This window comes from Dioscorea cayenensis, chromosome 19, assembly GCF_009730915.1.
Source record: "Dioscorea cayenensis subsp. rotundata cultivar TDr96_F1 chromosome 19, TDr96_F1_v2_PseudoChromosome.rev07_lg8_w22 25.fasta, whole genome shotgun sequence".
Lineage (NCBI taxonomy): Eukaryota > Viridiplantae > Streptophyta > Magnoliopsida > Dioscoreales > Dioscoreaceae > Dioscorea > Dioscorea cayenensis.
In genome coordinates this window covers 3,734,927-3,753,766 of record NC_052489.1, presented here as the reverse complement: position 1 = coordinate 3,753,766, position 18,840 = coordinate 3,734,927, and the positions used below count along the sequence as shown (strand labels likewise).

General features: G+C 31.2%; 2 protein-coding genes across 2 annotated transcripts; both read right to left on the bottom strand.

The window, feature by feature from the left end:
* Nucleotides 1-3,939: 3,939 nt before the first annotated feature.
* Nucleotides 3,940-5,646, bottom strand: LOC120283915 (transcription factor MYB20-like). Its single transcript, XM_039290717.1, has 4 exons — nt 5,411-5,646; nt 5,115-5,264; nt 4,728-4,857; nt 3,940-4,626 (listed from the first exon to the last, which is right to left on the bottom strand). The coding sequence occupies exons 2-4, from the start codon at nt 5,245-5,247 to the stop codon at nt 3,966-3,968; spliced, it is 924 nt and encodes a 307-aa protein (XP_039146651.1). The 5' UTR covers nt 5,248-5,264; nt 5,411-5,646; the 3' UTR covers nt 3,940-3,965.
* Nucleotides 5,647-8,197: 2,551 nt separating this feature from the next.
* LOC120283916 lies at nt 8,198-14,973 on the bottom strand. The gene is given in 14 exon segments (XM_039290718.1): nt 8,198-8,642; nt 8,879-9,032; nt 9,131-9,222; nt 9,339-9,443; nt 10,435-10,467; nt 10,469-10,567; nt 10,643-10,691; nt 10,788-11,917; nt 12,209-12,307; nt 12,407-12,484; nt 12,699-13,135; nt 13,215-13,392; nt 14,409-14,457; nt 14,545-14,973. Coding segments are annotated over 14 exon segments (2,928 nt in total). The 5' UTR covers nt 14,652-14,973; the 3' UTR covers nt 8,198-8,324.
* Nucleotides 14,974-18,840: the final 3,867 nt, after the last annotated feature.

Here is an 18,840-nt window from a genome sequence, read left to right as displayed (position 1 = left end):
GTTTAATGGAGTTGGGTATGTTTGGATTAATAGAAATTAAATTGTTGGAAATTTAAGTATGCATATATGTTATTATTTTATTTATTTCTTGAACTTTAAATTTTTTTTATTTTCTTTTTGGGATAAATAAATCAAAGATAAAATTTATTTCACATTTTATTACTAAAAGTTTAGCCAAGCTCAATTGATTAAGTCACAATGTATGAACTTAAAAGAGTAGTTCATTTCCAAAGTCAATTAATCTTAAATTGTTCCTCAGTATCTTGCTTTATATATTATCATCCCAGAGATTAAATCAAACATCAAATCAAGCTTTTATTATGAGTGGGTTATCATTAATCAACAACTGATTACATTCATATTACCGACTAATAATAAAGTTAGTTATACTAATTAACCCATATATTTTCTTAAAAAACAAATCTGAAGAATTATTAATTAATAATTATATAAACAAGAAGAGATGTGTCTTGATGAGAATGGTCCAACAATACATTGTATATTATATATACTCATTACTCCATTTGAACTTCATCAAATTACTCTAAAGGAAAACATTTAAGTCTACACTTCACTAATGATTACTTAGCGCCAAAAAGATGATGAGACCACTAGACCTTAAAAAAAAAAAAGGTATAAAATGAAGAATCAAACTTCAAATGCTCATTCATTCATACCATTATAAGTTCTACACAGCCTGTCATCACCATAGATATATATATATATATATAGAACAATGTAGAACTTTTCTAAACTAATTTTTCTTTTCTTCTTTTTTTTGTTTTCTAGTAAAAATACATCGAATCATTTATCTTCATGAATTGTATCAAACCAAAGAAAACAAAACAAGTCGGTAGAACGCGTTATTTTTAAAAGTCAAATACGCGAAAAATGGGCCCCTTTAATTAGTAAGATATATATATATATATATAGCTTTCAAACTCATTCACATCAAAGAAGGAATTTAGTAAAAAAGAAGAAGTTGAAAATTGAAATGTTAACTAATTAATAAAACTTTGGAGCTGTTATTGAATGATAGAGCATTCCACTAGTGTTCTCTCTCTCTCTCTCTCTCTCAATGTTTGTGGCACAATACAATACAACACAAAGGCACAAATGTCCTGAGATAAGTTCTCACATTCTAGTGCACTCTTTGTGACAATCATTGTGAACTTTGAAATCTCTCTCTTTATCTTTCACACTTCCATTTTGTTTTTGTGATCTGTTGCACACTCACAGTTATTCATCAGTATCAAAGTGAACATCTCAGGCCCACTTTTTCTTTATTTAAGGGTTTATTATTCAAGAGTTTGGTGGGATTCTTCTTTTGTTATATATATATATATATATATATATGGAACTGTTCCCACTTTTGAGAGTTATTGGGCACTCTAGTGAAATTTATGGGTGGCTTCTTTAATTTCAAGTAATGAGAGGCTTCCATTTGTGATCAAATGTATGGTGCAAATTGTAACTCATGTTCTTTATTTTATTATTATTATTATTATTATTATTATTATTCCCTTAACATGAATCTTAGAACTGAGGTTTACAAGTTTGAACACAAATAAAAAGAAGTCAAAAAGATTTTCCATCAATCTAAATCTCATAGCGAACAAATCATGTTTTGATAAAATGCTTAGACCCTTACCCCCTGTTTGGTTCGAGGGAGGGGAGAAGGGAGTGAGGGAGGGAGGGAGGGGGAGGAGTATGGAGGGTTTGAGAAAAATATTGTGTTTTGGTTCATGGAGGGTGTGGAGGAGTAGTTTATTTTTTTATTTAGTTGAAAAAAGAGGAGTGGGGAGGAGAGAAAGAGTGTAATGTGTACTTGACTATTTTGCCCTCTGTCTAGATAAAAATAGGTAATAATATATATAATAATCAATTGTAGAATAATATATATAATAATCAATTGTAGAATAATAATAATAACACAATATATAATATATGATAAACATTATAAAACACACACAATAATTAGGGAAAAATATTTATTCGAAAAAAAAATTATGAGGAGTCATAACATCTTGATTATAATTGACAAATATTGGTTAAAATGTGAACACCCAATGATCATTCAAACATACCCTATTTTTGTCATATTTTTTCATAAACTTAAAAATGGTGAAAAACATACTTGGAAATCATACACTATTTTTCATATTTAACAAAAAAATTATGCTCATGATAAACATATTCACAATCCCAAACAAACAATCACTAGGATACAATAGGAATTCTACATATAGATGAAGGGGCATTAATGGTATTTTTACATTATTTAAAAAAATAAAAAAAGCAATAAACATCCACTCCTCCAAAAAGACCCCGATTTGGGGAGTGGATTATGAGGTGAGGAGGGTGCCTCACCCTCCTCACCCCTCTCACCCCCTTCACTCCCTCAACCAAACAACACCCACACCCCCAACACCCCTCACTCTCCTCCTCCCCCAACCAAACAAAGCCTTTAAACTTTAATTCGGAGAAATTTAAACTCTTGACTTTTAATTCGAGGGCGAAATGACGTGTCTCATATTGTTGTTGTAGGGGTTATTGATTATTATCCGTCATAATTATAGTGTTTATAATATATATTTATATATATTAATTAATAGACTATAAGCATCTTTCATCTAAATAAATTGTTAAAGGGATAAATAGATACAGAGATGCACCAATTACGGTGGCTTATAAACCTTCTAAAAAAATTCTCTTGTCTTACAACTTTAGAGGATGAAACCACTGTTTCTCTCACTAAAAACCCACATCAATGTATGTGAATAGTATAATAACAATACTGAGTCCAAATGTACAGTGCATGACCAGTACATGAATTATATATATATTAAATTATATAATGTAAAATATTCACTAAATTTTAAATTTATATATCATATAATGATACATTTTGTAATATTTTATAAAAATAAAGGTTCTTATAATTATTGTCTACCAAAATTTTTTCTTTTGACTAAGGTTTCAATTTTAGCCGTCTTGTATACTTTTTTTAATATCTTAGTCTACGCGCGGACTATACATAGGATTAATAATTTGATTGCAAGATCCAAAAGAGTGGAGAGTAAAAAACGTTATTCATAATAATAAGGCTATTTGAGACTAATCATTAAGTCAAAACTATCATTGTTTGGGTAAGTTAATTTAATCACGCAAGCTAATCACTATTAGAGTCAATAGTATGAACTTAATTAGGTTTAGAAGTTTGAAACACACAAAAGAAGAAAAGTGGTAGGCTAGCAGCTTCAACTTTCAAAAACAAAATTTATTCTTCTCTTTTGGCTTTTTATGAATAATTTTTAGATGGTGTTAGACTAAGGACTTCAAGAAAATTATTAATATGTTTTTTTCCCTTTTCACAACCAAATATTTGGTATTTTCATATAAACATTAAATAAAAAACTTTATATAAACATTATTATATCCTTTTTTATTCCTAGAGAAAAGTAAAAACTTTTTATTTTATTTTATTTTATTTATTTTATTTTTAGGTCACATATTCGCATTGTGAGCCTTTTTACTTTGAAAGAAAATATAATTTATTTTAATAAAATAGATAAATAATAAATACATTAAAAAATAAAATTATAAAAAAAATTCAATGATACAAAATAACAACATAACAGGAAAATTAAACAAGCCCCTAGGTATAGACGGAAAAATATAAACTATGTATAATAGAGGTGATTAATCTTAAATTTCAAATTTAGATGATAAAAGAAAAAATAAGAAGAATGATGAGGAGGGAAAAGAAAAAGAAGAAAAACTTGTAATTGATTGCAATTCTTCCCCATTTCATATAAAGTATCATTTGTGGCTCAAAATGAAATACAAATAACACGTCTTTTATAACAACTCTTGTCCATTTATTCATTTTCTTTACACCATGGACATAAACCAAAGAAAGAGAGAGTACTAAAAATAAGAGAATAAAATTAAATAAAATTAATTCAAAAGAGCTCAAATTTCCAAGCCTCTTGATCAAAGTAACTACTACTACTAGTAGTAGTAGTAGGAGTAGTAGCAAGAGTACTCCTTGGACACTGTAAAAGAAGATCATGATCAAGAGATGAAGTAGTAGTAGTAGGAGTAGTAGCAAGAGTACTCCTTGGACACTGTAAAAGAAGATCATGATCAAGAGATGAAGTAGTAGTAGTAGTAGTAGTCCAAAGTACTCCATTAGCATCATCACCAAAGAAATCCCAGCCACTCATGAACTCATCTAGTCCCCAAAAGTGCATTGGCTCAAGCCAGTCCATGCATGATGAAGAACATGATGATGATGATGATGATGATGATGATGAAGAAGAAGGAACAAGAATCTCATGAGGTTGAATCAAAGGAACTTCATCAGTGCAAAACTCATCTCTTGACTCCATAGAAACTACTGCATTTTTCTTATAATCATCATCATCATCATCATCTTCTTCTTTTTGTTGTTGTTGTTGTTGTTGTTGTTGTTGGAGATGTTGTTGATCAGTTGAAGGGAGAGGTTTGTGAGTGAGAGGATCAATTCCCAACTTCTTTAACTTCTTTTTGATGTGTGTGTTCCAATGGTTCTTGATCTCATTATCTGTTCTTCCAGGTAAGTGTGATGCAATCTTAGACCATCTGCAAGTTAAATTTGTTGTTATGATTATTTAATCATTGTTGTAAGAATTAATTAACTAATTAAGAAGATAATTAATTCATTAATGAATGAATGAAAGAACCTGTTTCCAAGACGAGCATGGAGATCAATCACCATTTGTTCTTCAGAATCTGAAAGCAAGCCTCTCTTCAAGTCAGGCCTCAGGTAGTTTGTCCATCTTAGTCTACAACTCTTGCCACATCTTAGCAAGCCTACATCATCATTAAACCCCCCTCATTAACTTTATATAAATATATCAATCATTTACTACATACATACATACATACATACATAAAAGTAAGTACTAGAGTTACAAGCTTTTTATATAAAGAAAAAGATGAGAACAAGAAGTATAAAGAAAGAGAGAAAACAATGATACACAAAGAGAGCAATATATATATATATATATATATATATCAAAAAGAGAAAAAAATGAAGAAGAAGAAGAAGAAGAAGAGAGAGAGAGGACCAGCAAGCTTAGGAACAGCTCTCCAGCAGCAATGGCCATTGGTGAGAATGAAGTTGATGAGCTTCTTATCCTCATCAGCTGTCCATGGCCCCTTCTTCAACCCCACTTTCTCACAACATGGCTTCCTCCCCATCTCCTCCTCTTCTCCTCCTTACTTATTACTTATTATTATTAATTTCTCCAACAAACCAATTAATACAAATAAATAAAGAAGAGAAGAAGATATATATATATATATATATATATAGATATTGATGAAAGATGAAGAACACTAGAAAGAAAGAGCATACACCAACCTTTATATAACACAAAGAAGAAGAAGAAGAAAAGAGAAAGAGAGAAAGAGAGAAAGTGAACAGAAGCTTAGTTAGAGGAAGTCTCAGTTAATTAGGACCTTGTTTTCCAATCCAAGTCTCACCCATGCACACGTGTTACAACGAGGAAGCACCTTCACACGTGTGACACTTCTTGGAATGAGACAATCCAACCCTCTCATCATCTCTCAAATACTTAATAATCTTTGCTTGCTTTGCAAGTGCAGAACACTCTGCCACAAAAGTCCACACAAAGATTTCCTTTCTCTTTTTATTTTATATATATATATATATATATATATATGTACATTGTGTTTATCTTCTTGATTGAGATAATATTTTGGGGGAAAAAAAGAAACAAAAATTTATTATAAAAAAAAAAAAATGGCTCGTGCTTCAAGTTGAATAATGCAGAGGATTTTAATGTACTACAAGACATGATCACTAGTTGCTTTCTTTGAACCATAATTTGTCACCACTTGCATAAAATATATTATATAAAACTATATTTGTCTTTTGTGTTGCTAAAAATACAAAATGCGCCACAAAAAAAACTATAATATAATTTGTGATGAAAAGGTTGTTATTAACAAGATTTGGGTTAATTAGGTGAAGAGGTTATTTTAAGGATATTAGATGATAAATATAGAGAAATTCTACTTTGTAATTAATTAAGTCATGCAACTATAAACATCAAGGGAATCAATGCTTATTAATTTACATTATCTCATCAAACATTTAAAGAAAAGGGCTTCACATCCTTTTGGTGAGGTGTGACTTAATTTGATAAAGTTTTAGTTTTGGATATATTTATATATATATATAGATATATTAACTATCATAAAACATAAAACTACAAAAAAAAATTATTATTTTTTTAATCTTTTAAGTGTTTCATATTATGAATTCCTAACAAATAAGAACTCCTCAAACTAGTTTATTTCTACGTAAAAATAAAAAGTATTAGCAATTGAATCAATCACTTCAATTAAAGACACATACAATGAAAAAGTAAATTTAAAATAATATTTAGTTGTGATAAAGCTAGGTTCATGCAAGTGATCTTTTTCACCCTTCCTTGAAGAAAGCTAAAATAAGAGAAGAGTGCATACAAAGGGCGGACGTAAGTTGTTTTCATGCAAAGAGTGCTTTATATATTTGTATATATATTAACCATTTGATTTTTTTTTTTTTTTATAAACTTTGGAATAATGCATTTTTACACAACTTCTTAATAATAATAATAATAATAATAATAATAATAATAATAATAATAATAATATTTTACAAGCAAACCGCACTCAATTAGTTAGCTTTTTATTGACAAGAATACTAACCATTCAATTAATACCTCTTTTTTTACTGTTTACTTGAAAATCTTATTATTATTATTATAAGATTTTTTATTTTATTAAACTAGCTTGAAATACATTTTTTATTTAAAAAAAAAATATCCGTTTTGATTAATGGCTTAGCTTGTGATGAAGTTAGTGTGACTAGAATTGACCATCTTCCAAAGAACACTAAACCCTACTCTACTCTAAAACAGAACATGACCACTTACGTACCTTGTAATGAAAAGATGGAAAATGAAATCATATTTCTCTATACCTCCTCCCTCCTCTTCAGACCTTGAGTATTAACTAAATAACAACCAAATATAAGCATCAAGAACATCATCTATATATATATATATATATATATAAGAGAAGGTTGTTTGTTTTCACATGGTTTCTAATCTTCTCTTTGATTTTGACTAGTTGAGCTGTATAATATTTTGATGCAAGACTTACTAGAACTAGAAAACAAATTTATATACCCTTTGAAGTACTTAAACACTTCATATCATATCACCGAAACTGGGAAAAATATATTAAAAATATATCTAAGAAAAGAGCAACATCTAACTTTACACAGGAATACACATAGCATCACCTATTTGACAAGTTTTTATTGAATCAAACAGAAAGTTTGCCTATATCACCAAATAAGTATTTCTCTCAAAGTGAACAAAAGATGTCGAACGGAAAAACGAGAGAATGATGGAGATATTGTTTTGTTGCAGTGTTGGCTACTTCAATGATGAAATAAAAGAAGGCAATAGACGAAAGAGTATACGGATGCTTAAAAGAACTTGCAAAGCAAAGACAAATAGAACATCATACCGATGAAGCATGACAGATCACCACATTGATGTAACGACCCGAAGAGACCTGATCTCTGCTTTCCAAGCTTTCTGATTGTCCAGGATAGAACTAAACGTTGTCAGGTACAATATCAATCTGATTGAAGATCATAAATTCAGAAAATTTAATAATTTAATAAAGTCCAGCACTGATGTCATCACAATTAGCAACAGAAATTCATACCGATGAACCTTAACAGGTCATTCTGCAGTTTTATTGTCTGCTTGGAGCCATACAATTGATATAATTGCCCAAAATACTTGATCTCCGAGAACAATCTGGCTTGCGGTTTTCTTCGCAACTACACCTACAATGAATTGAGATTATAGACATGAGCAAATTTAACAACCAACAGCATCAATATCATCCGCATTTAACAGCAGAAATTCATACCTATTGAGCTTGATAGATCACCCACATACCGAGAACCATTTGCATTCCACCTCTCCCACCTACAATGAATGAAGATCATAAAACCCAGCAATTTTAACAATGTGAACCATGTTACCAACCATTCATAAATGCAACAGTAATCCCAGACTCATTATGATAAAAACATACAATCAGATGCTAGATGTTAATGTTAATGTAGACTGGAAAATTTAATGGCATTTACAAAACCAGAAGACCTGGTTAATAGCTTATGAAATTTGTATACAATGCTGTTACTGCTCTACATTAAGATGCCTGATTGTTCACATAATAAAGGCCTAGTTTAAACCTTCTAACTTGATTTCTGGGTAGCAATCACCACCATGCTCTAGCTCTACCTCTAGCTTGATTTCCGGGTTTTGGTTGCTCATGTACTCAACAACCTTCTTTGGGAGATCGGAGAGTACAGTACAGCCTCCACTATAACCCTCAATCAGCAGCCTAGCTATCCTGGCTCTCCATTCTGAGATGAACCAATCATTCCTCTTGTCATGAACCACCCTGTCACAATAGTTAAGCATCGAGCCCAGTCCAGTATTAGGCGCCCAACCATATGCTTCCAAAACTCGTGCTTCTCCCTCGGTCAAATCTTCAGCCTGTACAAGACAATGTGTCAGTTTATCGAACTTCAAATACAACCCAACAGAACTGTAAATAAAATTGGCAGTAATCCAAATGTAGCTTGAGGGACAAACCAAAGTCAAAGGAAGCATTAAAGAAGTTCAAATGCTCACTGAGAATTGTGACAGCCAAATAAAATATTATAAAGCAGATCATCACTTTTAGCTTTAACGAAGGTTGTGAAATGAAAAAGAGTAAATGTGAAGCATACCAGTATAGTTTTGTTTTCAATGATGGCAGTCCTGCTGCAGCTGGCAAGTTTCATTGCCGTTACCAACCTCCTAATCTGCCACTTTATTGGCAAAGAATCCACAAGCTCAAAGAAATATGTGGCATACCCATATTCAGGACGTTCTAAAACTATTCTGCATAATAGTAATATTCCTGGGTCATTACATCATCCCATTAAAAAGAAGAAACAGAAATATCTCTTATGAGAATGAAAATTAGATGGAAGCATAACCTGTTATGCTTTTCGAAAACAAAAATGAAGGACTGCAGATCTCTACACCATCCCCATTCAACAGGATTATTTCGAAACCGCAAATACCGAGTCTAGAAATTGTTAGAAATCTCATCACATCACAAGAAGAATGTCATGAACTACAGGCCACATACACATCAAGCAACAAGAACTTCATACACAAAAGACTGTTAAATACACTCCATACCTGCTCAATGAGAGCAATCAAGCAGGGCAAACAGTAATCAACTTTTGATCCCTTAACCTGTCGTGATGAGGGGAGCTTGAACAACGAAGAACGCTCAGAGAAAAACTGAAACAAAAAGCACAATTCCTATAAGAACACTGCATACGTGAGTAAACATGCAACTTTGGAATAAATAATAAAATCTTGAAGTTTAGTGTGTGTCAAAAATGTGAGATTGCTTGCTCATCCCATGAAGCAAAAAAATTGCAGTCTGCATACCAAGGGTATCAACTATTACTAGTGCAAGAATATCCTTGGGAATTGTTTTTATATGTGCTTCTTAAAGAATTATGTGCAACTGTCTGCATACCCCTGAAGACAATAAGATTGCATGTAAAGCCTAAAAATATTGGATTGAAGCATACAATTTGCATATCTGAGGCTGTCTGCATCAATTAGCACAAGAATATGGATATCCACATGGATCGTTTTTAAAATATGCTTTCTAAGAAATTATATACTTGATTGCACCCAAAATATTAATAATAATTATCATTAATTGCATTTAAAGTTCAATTTATTCGTCCAGATATCTCAAGGTATTTAAAAATTTTAAATTATTTCACAATTTACATTTCGAACAGTGAGGTAACGAAGGATTGGCAGAAGAGATTTCATGCATGTTAGTAGGTGTATATCATATACTAGCTTAGACTTTAGAGAGGCCATTTATGCAGCTTTCTTAGGGGAAGATGGGCAATACTTGCAATGGTTCAGTAGGAAAACATTCAGACCTTATCAGATCACTTCCCACAAATGCAAGAGTTGTGTCAAAAGACCAAAATATGTGTAAATTTAATAAAATTTATCTTTAGCTGGAGTCATAACCACAGAGAACAAGTCCTATTTAAACTAAGCCAATGTGGAACACACTGTGAGATGTCCAAATATTTATTATCATCAAAGTTTGCATTAATGATATATAATATTTCCAAAGCAAAAAATGGCTAAGGAAAGGAGAACCAGTAAATGAAAAGGGGTTTCAAATGGCTAGCTATCTAGCCCATAGTTGCCCAGGTGGTTAAGCATCAGACTATCTTTAAGATAAATTACAAACCTTGGTTATCACACTCTCCAGATCTTCAAAACTGTCTTCATTTGAAAAAAACATCACCAACATCATCATCATCATCATCAACATCCCCATAAAGCTTAATTTCCTCAGCTGTTATTCCTTTGTCAAGAAGAACCTGTCCAGCAAAAAAAGTTTCATAGAGATATCCAAACAAACCAATTAAAATCCTGCAATGAAACTAACAGCATACCTCTAGAAGTCCTGGAGCATCTTCCTCCAGGGCTGTTTCCACTGAATTCCTGAACAGAATTTTGTGCAGAACATATGAAAGTTTAAGACTAAGATCATTAGACAACAAAAACATAAGGATAGAAAAATGAAATTGTTGTTCTTACGTAGCAGTCTTTTTCCTCTTCTTTCGAAGAGAGAAGGATTTCCTTTTGGGATTCTCAGAATTGAAAGAATCAAAACTAGAAGCAGGGAGTGCAGTGGGTTCGGGACATCTTTTCTTGCCACTACACTCAACTCCAGTAACTGACAATGACACTAGCATCCTCATACGATCTATAAGAGGAATGTTGTCTATATCTGAGGAATTATCATTAGCAAGTTCTATTTTAACTTCATCCCTTGGAAAATCTGTTTGCCCCGGTACAGGTATACAGTTCTCAAGTGGTTCAAACTTAACTTTACCAATTGAGTTTGAGGAAGCAGAATTTGAATGCCTATTCACAGCTTTCAAATTTCGTTCTTCAGGATGAAGACTCCGGCCGTAACCTATGCTGTCACTTTCTGCAGGCATGTTGTCCTTACCTAGCAAAACATTATCTGGGTATTTTGCAGCTTTTTTTGAACATTGAGTATTGACAAAAGGGCTTTCTAAAGGTAGACCACTGAGTGACAAACAATTTTGTATATTTCTTCCACCTGACAAATTATCATCTTGAGCATGGTTCTCTTTTGATGCGTAGTGAGTAACTACATTATGCACTTCACAAGTACTGCCAGCTTCACCTTCTGAAGGTTCACGCTTCACCTTAACTGGAAATGATGGATCAAGCAGCAGATTATCACCATTTATATTTTCTGGTTTTAGTTCTTGACTAGACGACAAGTTAGCATCTAGAGTTCTTGTTTCATATGACTGTCTATGGTTGCTATCCTGGCCTTCCAGTGATAAGGGAATCACTGATGAAGGGCTATCTGAATGACTTCTCGCATCTGGGACCATATAAGAACTATTGATATTCTTCTCTGGGGCACATGTATCAGTTCTTAAATACTCCAAGTCATTTGTTTTAAATGTATCGCATGTTCGATGGTCACTATTAATATCAGAGGCAGACACTTGGCATGACAATATTTGGCCAATTTCTTTACTTTCTGTATGGTAGTCAGTTTGCACTAAGGAATTGCTTTTCCCACTGTTGGTAATTGATAAAATCTGAACAACAACTGATGGACTTTGAGTAATCACACTTTCTGATGAATTTGGAGTTGAAGTGCTAACAGACACTTGAGCATCCTTCTCAGCACCATGACCATAAAAACAAAATGTGGTTTAATCAGATGTGCTAATCATTTTGCAAGATGGATGCAGAACACAAGATATGTACAGAAAAAACTAGCCCATGCACTTACTGCTCCATTTTGACATCAATAATCAATAGAGGACTTTAAGGGCAGATAAATGAAATGGCAAACTACACTGATGAATTAATAATCAGATATGTCAAATGGCGACCTACCATCTGACATTGCCTCTCTCCTTTCCCATCTTGAAGATCATTATTTATAGAATAATCATAGCTCTTACCTTTTGACATCTTCTCATATCTTGACCCAGATCACAAGACATTTGACTTTGGCCACATTCACAAGATTTGGCACAATTTTCTTCTTCACTAGCAAAAGACTGCAATCAAAGAAGAACTTCATGTGTTTAGATACAATATTCAAGTTGTTGAGACAATGAACGAACTTGGAGCTCAGTTATCAACAGATATCCACTTACTTCTGGATGGTTTCCATAACCCAATTTTTGCTGTTCAAAATAATCATCATTGCTTCCAATCTGATAACAAGTTGACATCTGGAAATATGACTTTCTGTTAGAAGATTTTCACAACAATTCTAACAACAATGAGTTGAGAACAATTTCTTTTACCAATTAAAACTGGTTAATTAAGAAAATTTCTATAACAATGCATCGGGCTAATACTTCTGTATAGCCTTTTTTCTTTACCCTATATTCAAACATTGAAAATCCAATCCAAAGAGAGAAGAGAACCAGAGGAGAACAATACTTGAGAAGGTTTTAGAACGTAATTGATATCAGAATGCTGATTTTCACTATGAGATTCAGAAAGAACCAGCTCAGCACCAGCTAAAGGTTTTACTTCATTTAATACAACACCTATGGAGTCAGAAGCCATGTCTTGGCCACCCTTTCTACTTGCTTTGTGTCTTTGCTGATAGAAGACTTTAGACAGTACAAGAGCCCCCTCCTCAACTTCTTCTGCACCAAGTTGATACTGGTGCATCACCCAATTTGTTCTCTCAAGTTTCTCACCATTTTGCTCATTCACATATAGAATCATGATATTCTTACTCCCTGGATATATCCCATCTACAAGCACTGGCTTTGCCTTTCCAATCTTGTTCCAACAGATATTTTGCCTCTCAAACTGAGTCTTGAGTATTCTGTGGAAGAAATAAGATGGCCTTCCATCCTGCTTAATTCCTAGTACATAGGAGTGTTTGAGAAACAATATAAGGAGAGATGACAATAATGAGATATAATAAATATTTTGGATTTTTACCTGGAAGAAAGTCAGGATGGGTATGACCAATCATAATGTCATCATCAAGGGAAGTCACAAATATGTTGATGAACGGATGAGGCATAACCTTCCCTTTCCCTGTTTTTCCAAGCAAATGCCAAATCAAATCTTCATCAGAAGGATCAAATTTTACACCTCTCGGTAGTCCCGGCCACTTCTGCATAAATAAGTAAAATAAAAGATAAAAATATACTAACAGAAATGCCATTACATTTATTAGATTAGCCACAACAAGGTGTCATCAATTGATATGAAATCATTTTCCTATCATAAAGACAGTAAACGTAGCTAAGAGTAAAATGCTGGGAGACCTGGGAGTTTGAAATTGGATTTCCATAACAGAGAACCAGACTTACCACCACATTTACTAACTTTACATTTTGTATGAATTTGCCCAAGTACATTGACAATGTAGGCACAGTGTGCTCTTCACAGATAAGAAGAAAGGTTACTTGAGAAGAGACATAAGTAGGTTTCTAATGAGCATCGACAAGTCCCCTCATAATCATGGAACAAGGGAAGCAAACAAATAAAATAATAACATAAGCTGCAAATTCTATTTAAAAAGCAACCGTCCACCAATACATTGAGCTTGGCCAGGAAAAAAAAGCATATGAAGATAAAAAGAGTTCAGAGATGATAAATTTCACAAAGAAATTTATAATATATTGTCTTATTCTTCCATCCACAACAATGCCATAGTTTAATTTTGTAAAATTATTCAGCAAATTTCTTCAAGCAGCAAGAGAGAATGTGAAAGAAGAATAAGGAAAAGAAAAGAAAGTTATTTTTCTACAACCTCACATGCTTGCAAACACTAATTATATTGTACTTCTATCCATTCATCCTAACAAGCTAGGGTTTAGCAGTGTGAAATCTAACTAAGATCCTTAAGAATTAACACTAACACAAAAGATAAACTTAAGAACCAAGTATCAAATCAGTCCTGAATTCCAACGGAGAATTGTCCATATCAAAGAACTACATTACACATTAAAAAAAAATTATACAAAATGCAATAATTTCATACAGACAATGAACAAGCAAGTTTAAAGACCCAGAATCAAAATTCACTAGGGTTACAAGCATACTCGCAGAACAAATCAAATCTTCAATAAAACAAAACCAAATAAAAAATTTAATCGATAATTCTAAGAATTCCTCAAGAAATACCTGGTAAACTTCATTAAGCACCGGCTCAACAGAAACACCACCAGAACACCTGAAATCACCCATAAAACACAACATTCAAATGAAATAAACCAAAAGAACAAAAATCAAAAGAAAGAGCAACGAAATTCCCAATTACTGCGGAGGAGCAGGAATGGAGGAAACAACAAGAGGCGACGAAGGCTTCATAGACACTAGCAGCTTCAGCCGCTTACTCAGAGGCAACAAGTCGAGTTCGTCCTCCATTGAAAAACTTCCTCTTTCTCACAATATCAAACTCCAGGGCTTCTATTCCAAGCCATAAAGCGATCGAAATAGAAGACAAAAAAAAAAACCAGTGTTTTTGGATCAAGGGAGGAGATCTCGAGACAAAAACCTTCAATTGGACAACGAAAGAGAAGAAGAAGCTAGGACCTTGAAGGTATCGTCGTTCTAGGACCTTGTGAGGAGCCGGCGACCGGCGGTGGAGGAGCGGAGGTGGTGGGGAGGGGCAAGCGCGGTGATCTTCTCCGGCGAAGAGTTTCAAATGCTCATTTTGGCAGCAAATGAAGGACGATAATAAAGTTGGGAAATTTGAACCTAGGCCTAGTTCATTTTTATCAAATTATTAATGATTGGATATATTTTTATATTTAAAAAATATATAAAAATTAAGATAAAATTTATTTGAGCCAAGAAAAATTTTTGAAAACAATAAATAATTATAAAATAATTATTTTCTAAATTTTTTAAATAGGAAAAGTAACATGAGATCTACCTTATTTTTTAAATTTTATAATAAATACTTCGCTTATTAATTTAAATTTATTTAAAATTATTAAATTATTCCTGATTTTACATTTATACCTTCACATGACGTTAGGCAGTGTGTGCACCTAGAGAGCGGCGAGTTTTAGAATATCTAAACCAAGAGTGAAAACAGCTAGCTTTCATCTCTCTTCGAGCTACTTAAACCACTCGTATATAACTACTATTCACATTTTTAAAAATATGCCCTCATCCAACTCTCATCACTTGTAAAAGATTTTATTTGATTACCAATAGATCACTTGGTCATTAACAAAATTAAATATTCTTTTTGGCCCTCTTGGAGTGGACACAAAAAAAGGTCAAACTCACCCGTTGCCATCGCAATTAAGGCCAAGTAAAAAAAATGAGTTCTTACGTAAAAAAAAAAAATAGTATTGTAAAATTGGTATTGTAAAACAAATGATAATAATAATTAAAAGTAGAAAAATAAGAGATTGAAATTATGAAAAATGTCAAATAGGTTGATAAAAAAAATTAAACAAACAGAGAATGACAAGTAATTTCATTATTATTATTATTATTATTATTTTAATTAACCATGCATGTCTTGTGGATTGTCATGCTACATGTGTGATGCTCATGTAAGGCTACAATTGTTATTAAATTTCATATTTTTCAATTATCTTCTAATCAATTAATATTTTTAAGTAAGAAAATCAATTGTGATTTAAATAATTAGTCAGTAAAAAATTATAAACAAGAAGTCTAATTTTATTATAGTTAAAAAATAACGGCAAATCCAGGATAAAAAAATATAACACTCACGTACCAAATAAAATAAAGCACATATGTTTCATGGGGGTATACTAAATATTAATATAGTCAGTTTAAATATTGATTAAATTTAAAAATAGATTTGAAAAAATATCAACAGAATGCTTATCATAATTAAATTTGTCAACTACTATTCTCAAAACATAAATAAAAATAACATGATTTGTTTATATATTACTTTAAAAAAAAAAAGTGATAACTCATTTTTCTTCTTAAGCGAGGGTTGAGTGTTCAATTCCATTTCATAACAATAACAATGGTGTGTGCATATAAGTCAAAGATAAGTTATAACTAATAAACTGACAGTGTAAATTATATAAAATAGTAAAAGTTCATGGTTGAATGCTAAAAACCATGAAACAAACAAAAAAATAACTAAAAATGTTTATCTTATAAAACATTCTCAATTTAAAGTAGACTTTGGGCAACCGGATCCTATTTGAACATAGAGTAACTCATCCAAAATTCATTTGTTTTCTACTTGAGTTTAAATTTAAAAAAAAAAAATTGCAAATTGTGACAAGCACTTGTAGAATGTGCACAGCTGTAGAACAATCTCAACAAGTACTTCAATCTTCATATTGTGTAAGTTTTACATTTTGATTTCATGTTTTTTATAAACAAAAAAATACCCTACACATGAGACTCGGTGTCAATAGGTCAAGAGGCCTTTAGTGAGTTTCTAGATTTTATTTTTTATCCATGTACATTTGGAATAAACATTAACCTCATAGCATTCTATTTATGAAAATGGCAAAAAACTAACAAATCAAGGCACCTAGTATGTAGGGCTCCAAGGCATAGGCGACCAAGACTTATGCCTAAGCCCCACAATTTCCAATGGCCCCATAATTCATATATTGTTTTCTAAAAAATTATATTTAACATTTTCATTTGATATTATCCTGTCTTTATAATTATCATCTCGAAAATTTCAACTATAAGATGTGTAACAAATTTGACATTTTCAACTATATTTAACATTTTCATTTTCATTTTTATTTTTAGTTTTAATTTTCAGTTTTCTTTGTTTTCTCTTTTTTTAAAATTTTTAATTCTTGTTTTTCTATTTTTTATAAAAATTTTATTTATGATTTTATATTTTAATTAAATTAATAACTTATAATTTAATTTTATATTTTTCAATTAATAAAACTAAATTTTTTTTTATTTTTTTATTTTTGTTTTTCTATTTTTTATAAAATTTTTATTTATGATTTATATTTTAATTAAATTAATAACTTATAATTTAATTTGTGTTTTTTAATTAATAAAAAAAAATTGAAAATAATACACGAAATAAAACTTTATTAACAATAATGAAAATTATTCAAACAATAAAATAAAAACATAGAAAATAGTCGTATCATAGATTATCACCGATAGCAATAAGAAAAAACCACAACACTCAAAATACAACTAATGAAGGCTGAACTAGATGGGTCTAATAGTCTGGCATATTATCGCCAACTCCACCAATATTGCCGAAGATTTCATTAAACATGTTAAAAGTGAAAAAATTAAAGATGATTAAATTTATTAATAGTATGAATATATAAATTGTGAAGTTAAAAGAATATTCTTAGAATATTCTATTTTACAGTTAAAAATAGAGATGGTGATTGGAGAAACTTTCATGTATTTTTGTGTACTGAAGTGCCAAATATAGAGTTTTGGGTTGAAGATGGCCTATAGCCCCGCAATTTTCCTGGGCCTCACAATTTTTTTTTTCAAATTATATTCTAAAGTTTTATTTATTATCATTATATAATCTTATCTATATAATTAGCTTGTAAATTTTAACTTTTTTTTTTTAACTATAACACTTAATTTATTATAATATCTATGCACAACAAATTTGTCTTATAACATGGCCCCACAATTTCTCAAGGTTTCACAATTCATGTTTTCTTTATAATAAATTTTTATTTATTATCGATATTTTCCGATAATCATATCCATATAATTATCTTGAATTTTTTTTAAACCATGACACTTATAATAGGCCCCACAAATTTCTAGGACCTTATAATTTATATTTAAAAAAAAATATTTATTTTTCTATCATATGATCCTATCCACATAATTATAATATTAAAAATTTTAATTGTTTTTTAAACTCTTAAATTTATCTTATTTAAGTTATTTAATGATTTATGATAATATTTTTTTTATTATATAATTTATTATTTAATAAAAATAATTAAAAAAATATTTATTATGATTTTGCATTTCTCTAAGACGGATCTTGCTCCTATGGATATCAGTAATCATTTTTAGTTGCTCTAAGTAGCTCCATTTTTAAAATGGTTTTTTTTTTTGGGATATATTATACGTATTTTGAGTCATTTAATTTATCAAATTCTTTGCGTTTGTAATTCACATATAATCCTCCTCTTTTATTCTTTATATATACATATATCAATATATATGTAGGAGAAGCATACATGATAGAGACTCTTGCTAAAGCATGACTGACCATATATATTAGTTGTTCTTCTTACATAGCTCAACTCAAAAGATAGACAATCATTCAACAACAACTTGCATTCATTTAAAATTATGCCCAAAGGTGAGATATCTGCAATATTACCAGCAATTCTATGAACAATGGCCCGAGCATCCATCTCAATGATAACATTATTCCGCTGAGTCTCCTTCAACCAACTTAGAATTTCTTTCAAAGAAAGTGCCTTAACCTCCAATATTGCCGAATAGAGCCCATTAAATATGTCAAAAAACTCAGCTATGAAAATGTCCTTGATGATCACGTAGCACTGCCCCCATGCCATATTTTAACTTGGTGAGCAAACACAGCTCCATTCAAATTACACTTAAGCCACCCACTTGT

Coding starts and splice junctions, on each gene's coding strand:
- LOC120283915 (XM_039290717.1), bottom strand. CDS start 5,247: ATGGGGAGGAAGCCATGTTGTGAGAAAGTGGGGTTGAAGAAGGGGCCA. Junction 4,858..5,114: donor AGCTGTTCCTAAGCTTGCTG/GTCCTCTCTCTC, acceptor ATGATGATGTAG/GCTTGCTAAGATGTGGCAAG. Junction 4,627..4,727: donor CATGCTCGTCTTGGAAACAG/GTTCTTTCATTC, acceptor TTTAACTTGCAG/ATGGTCTAAGATTGCATCAC.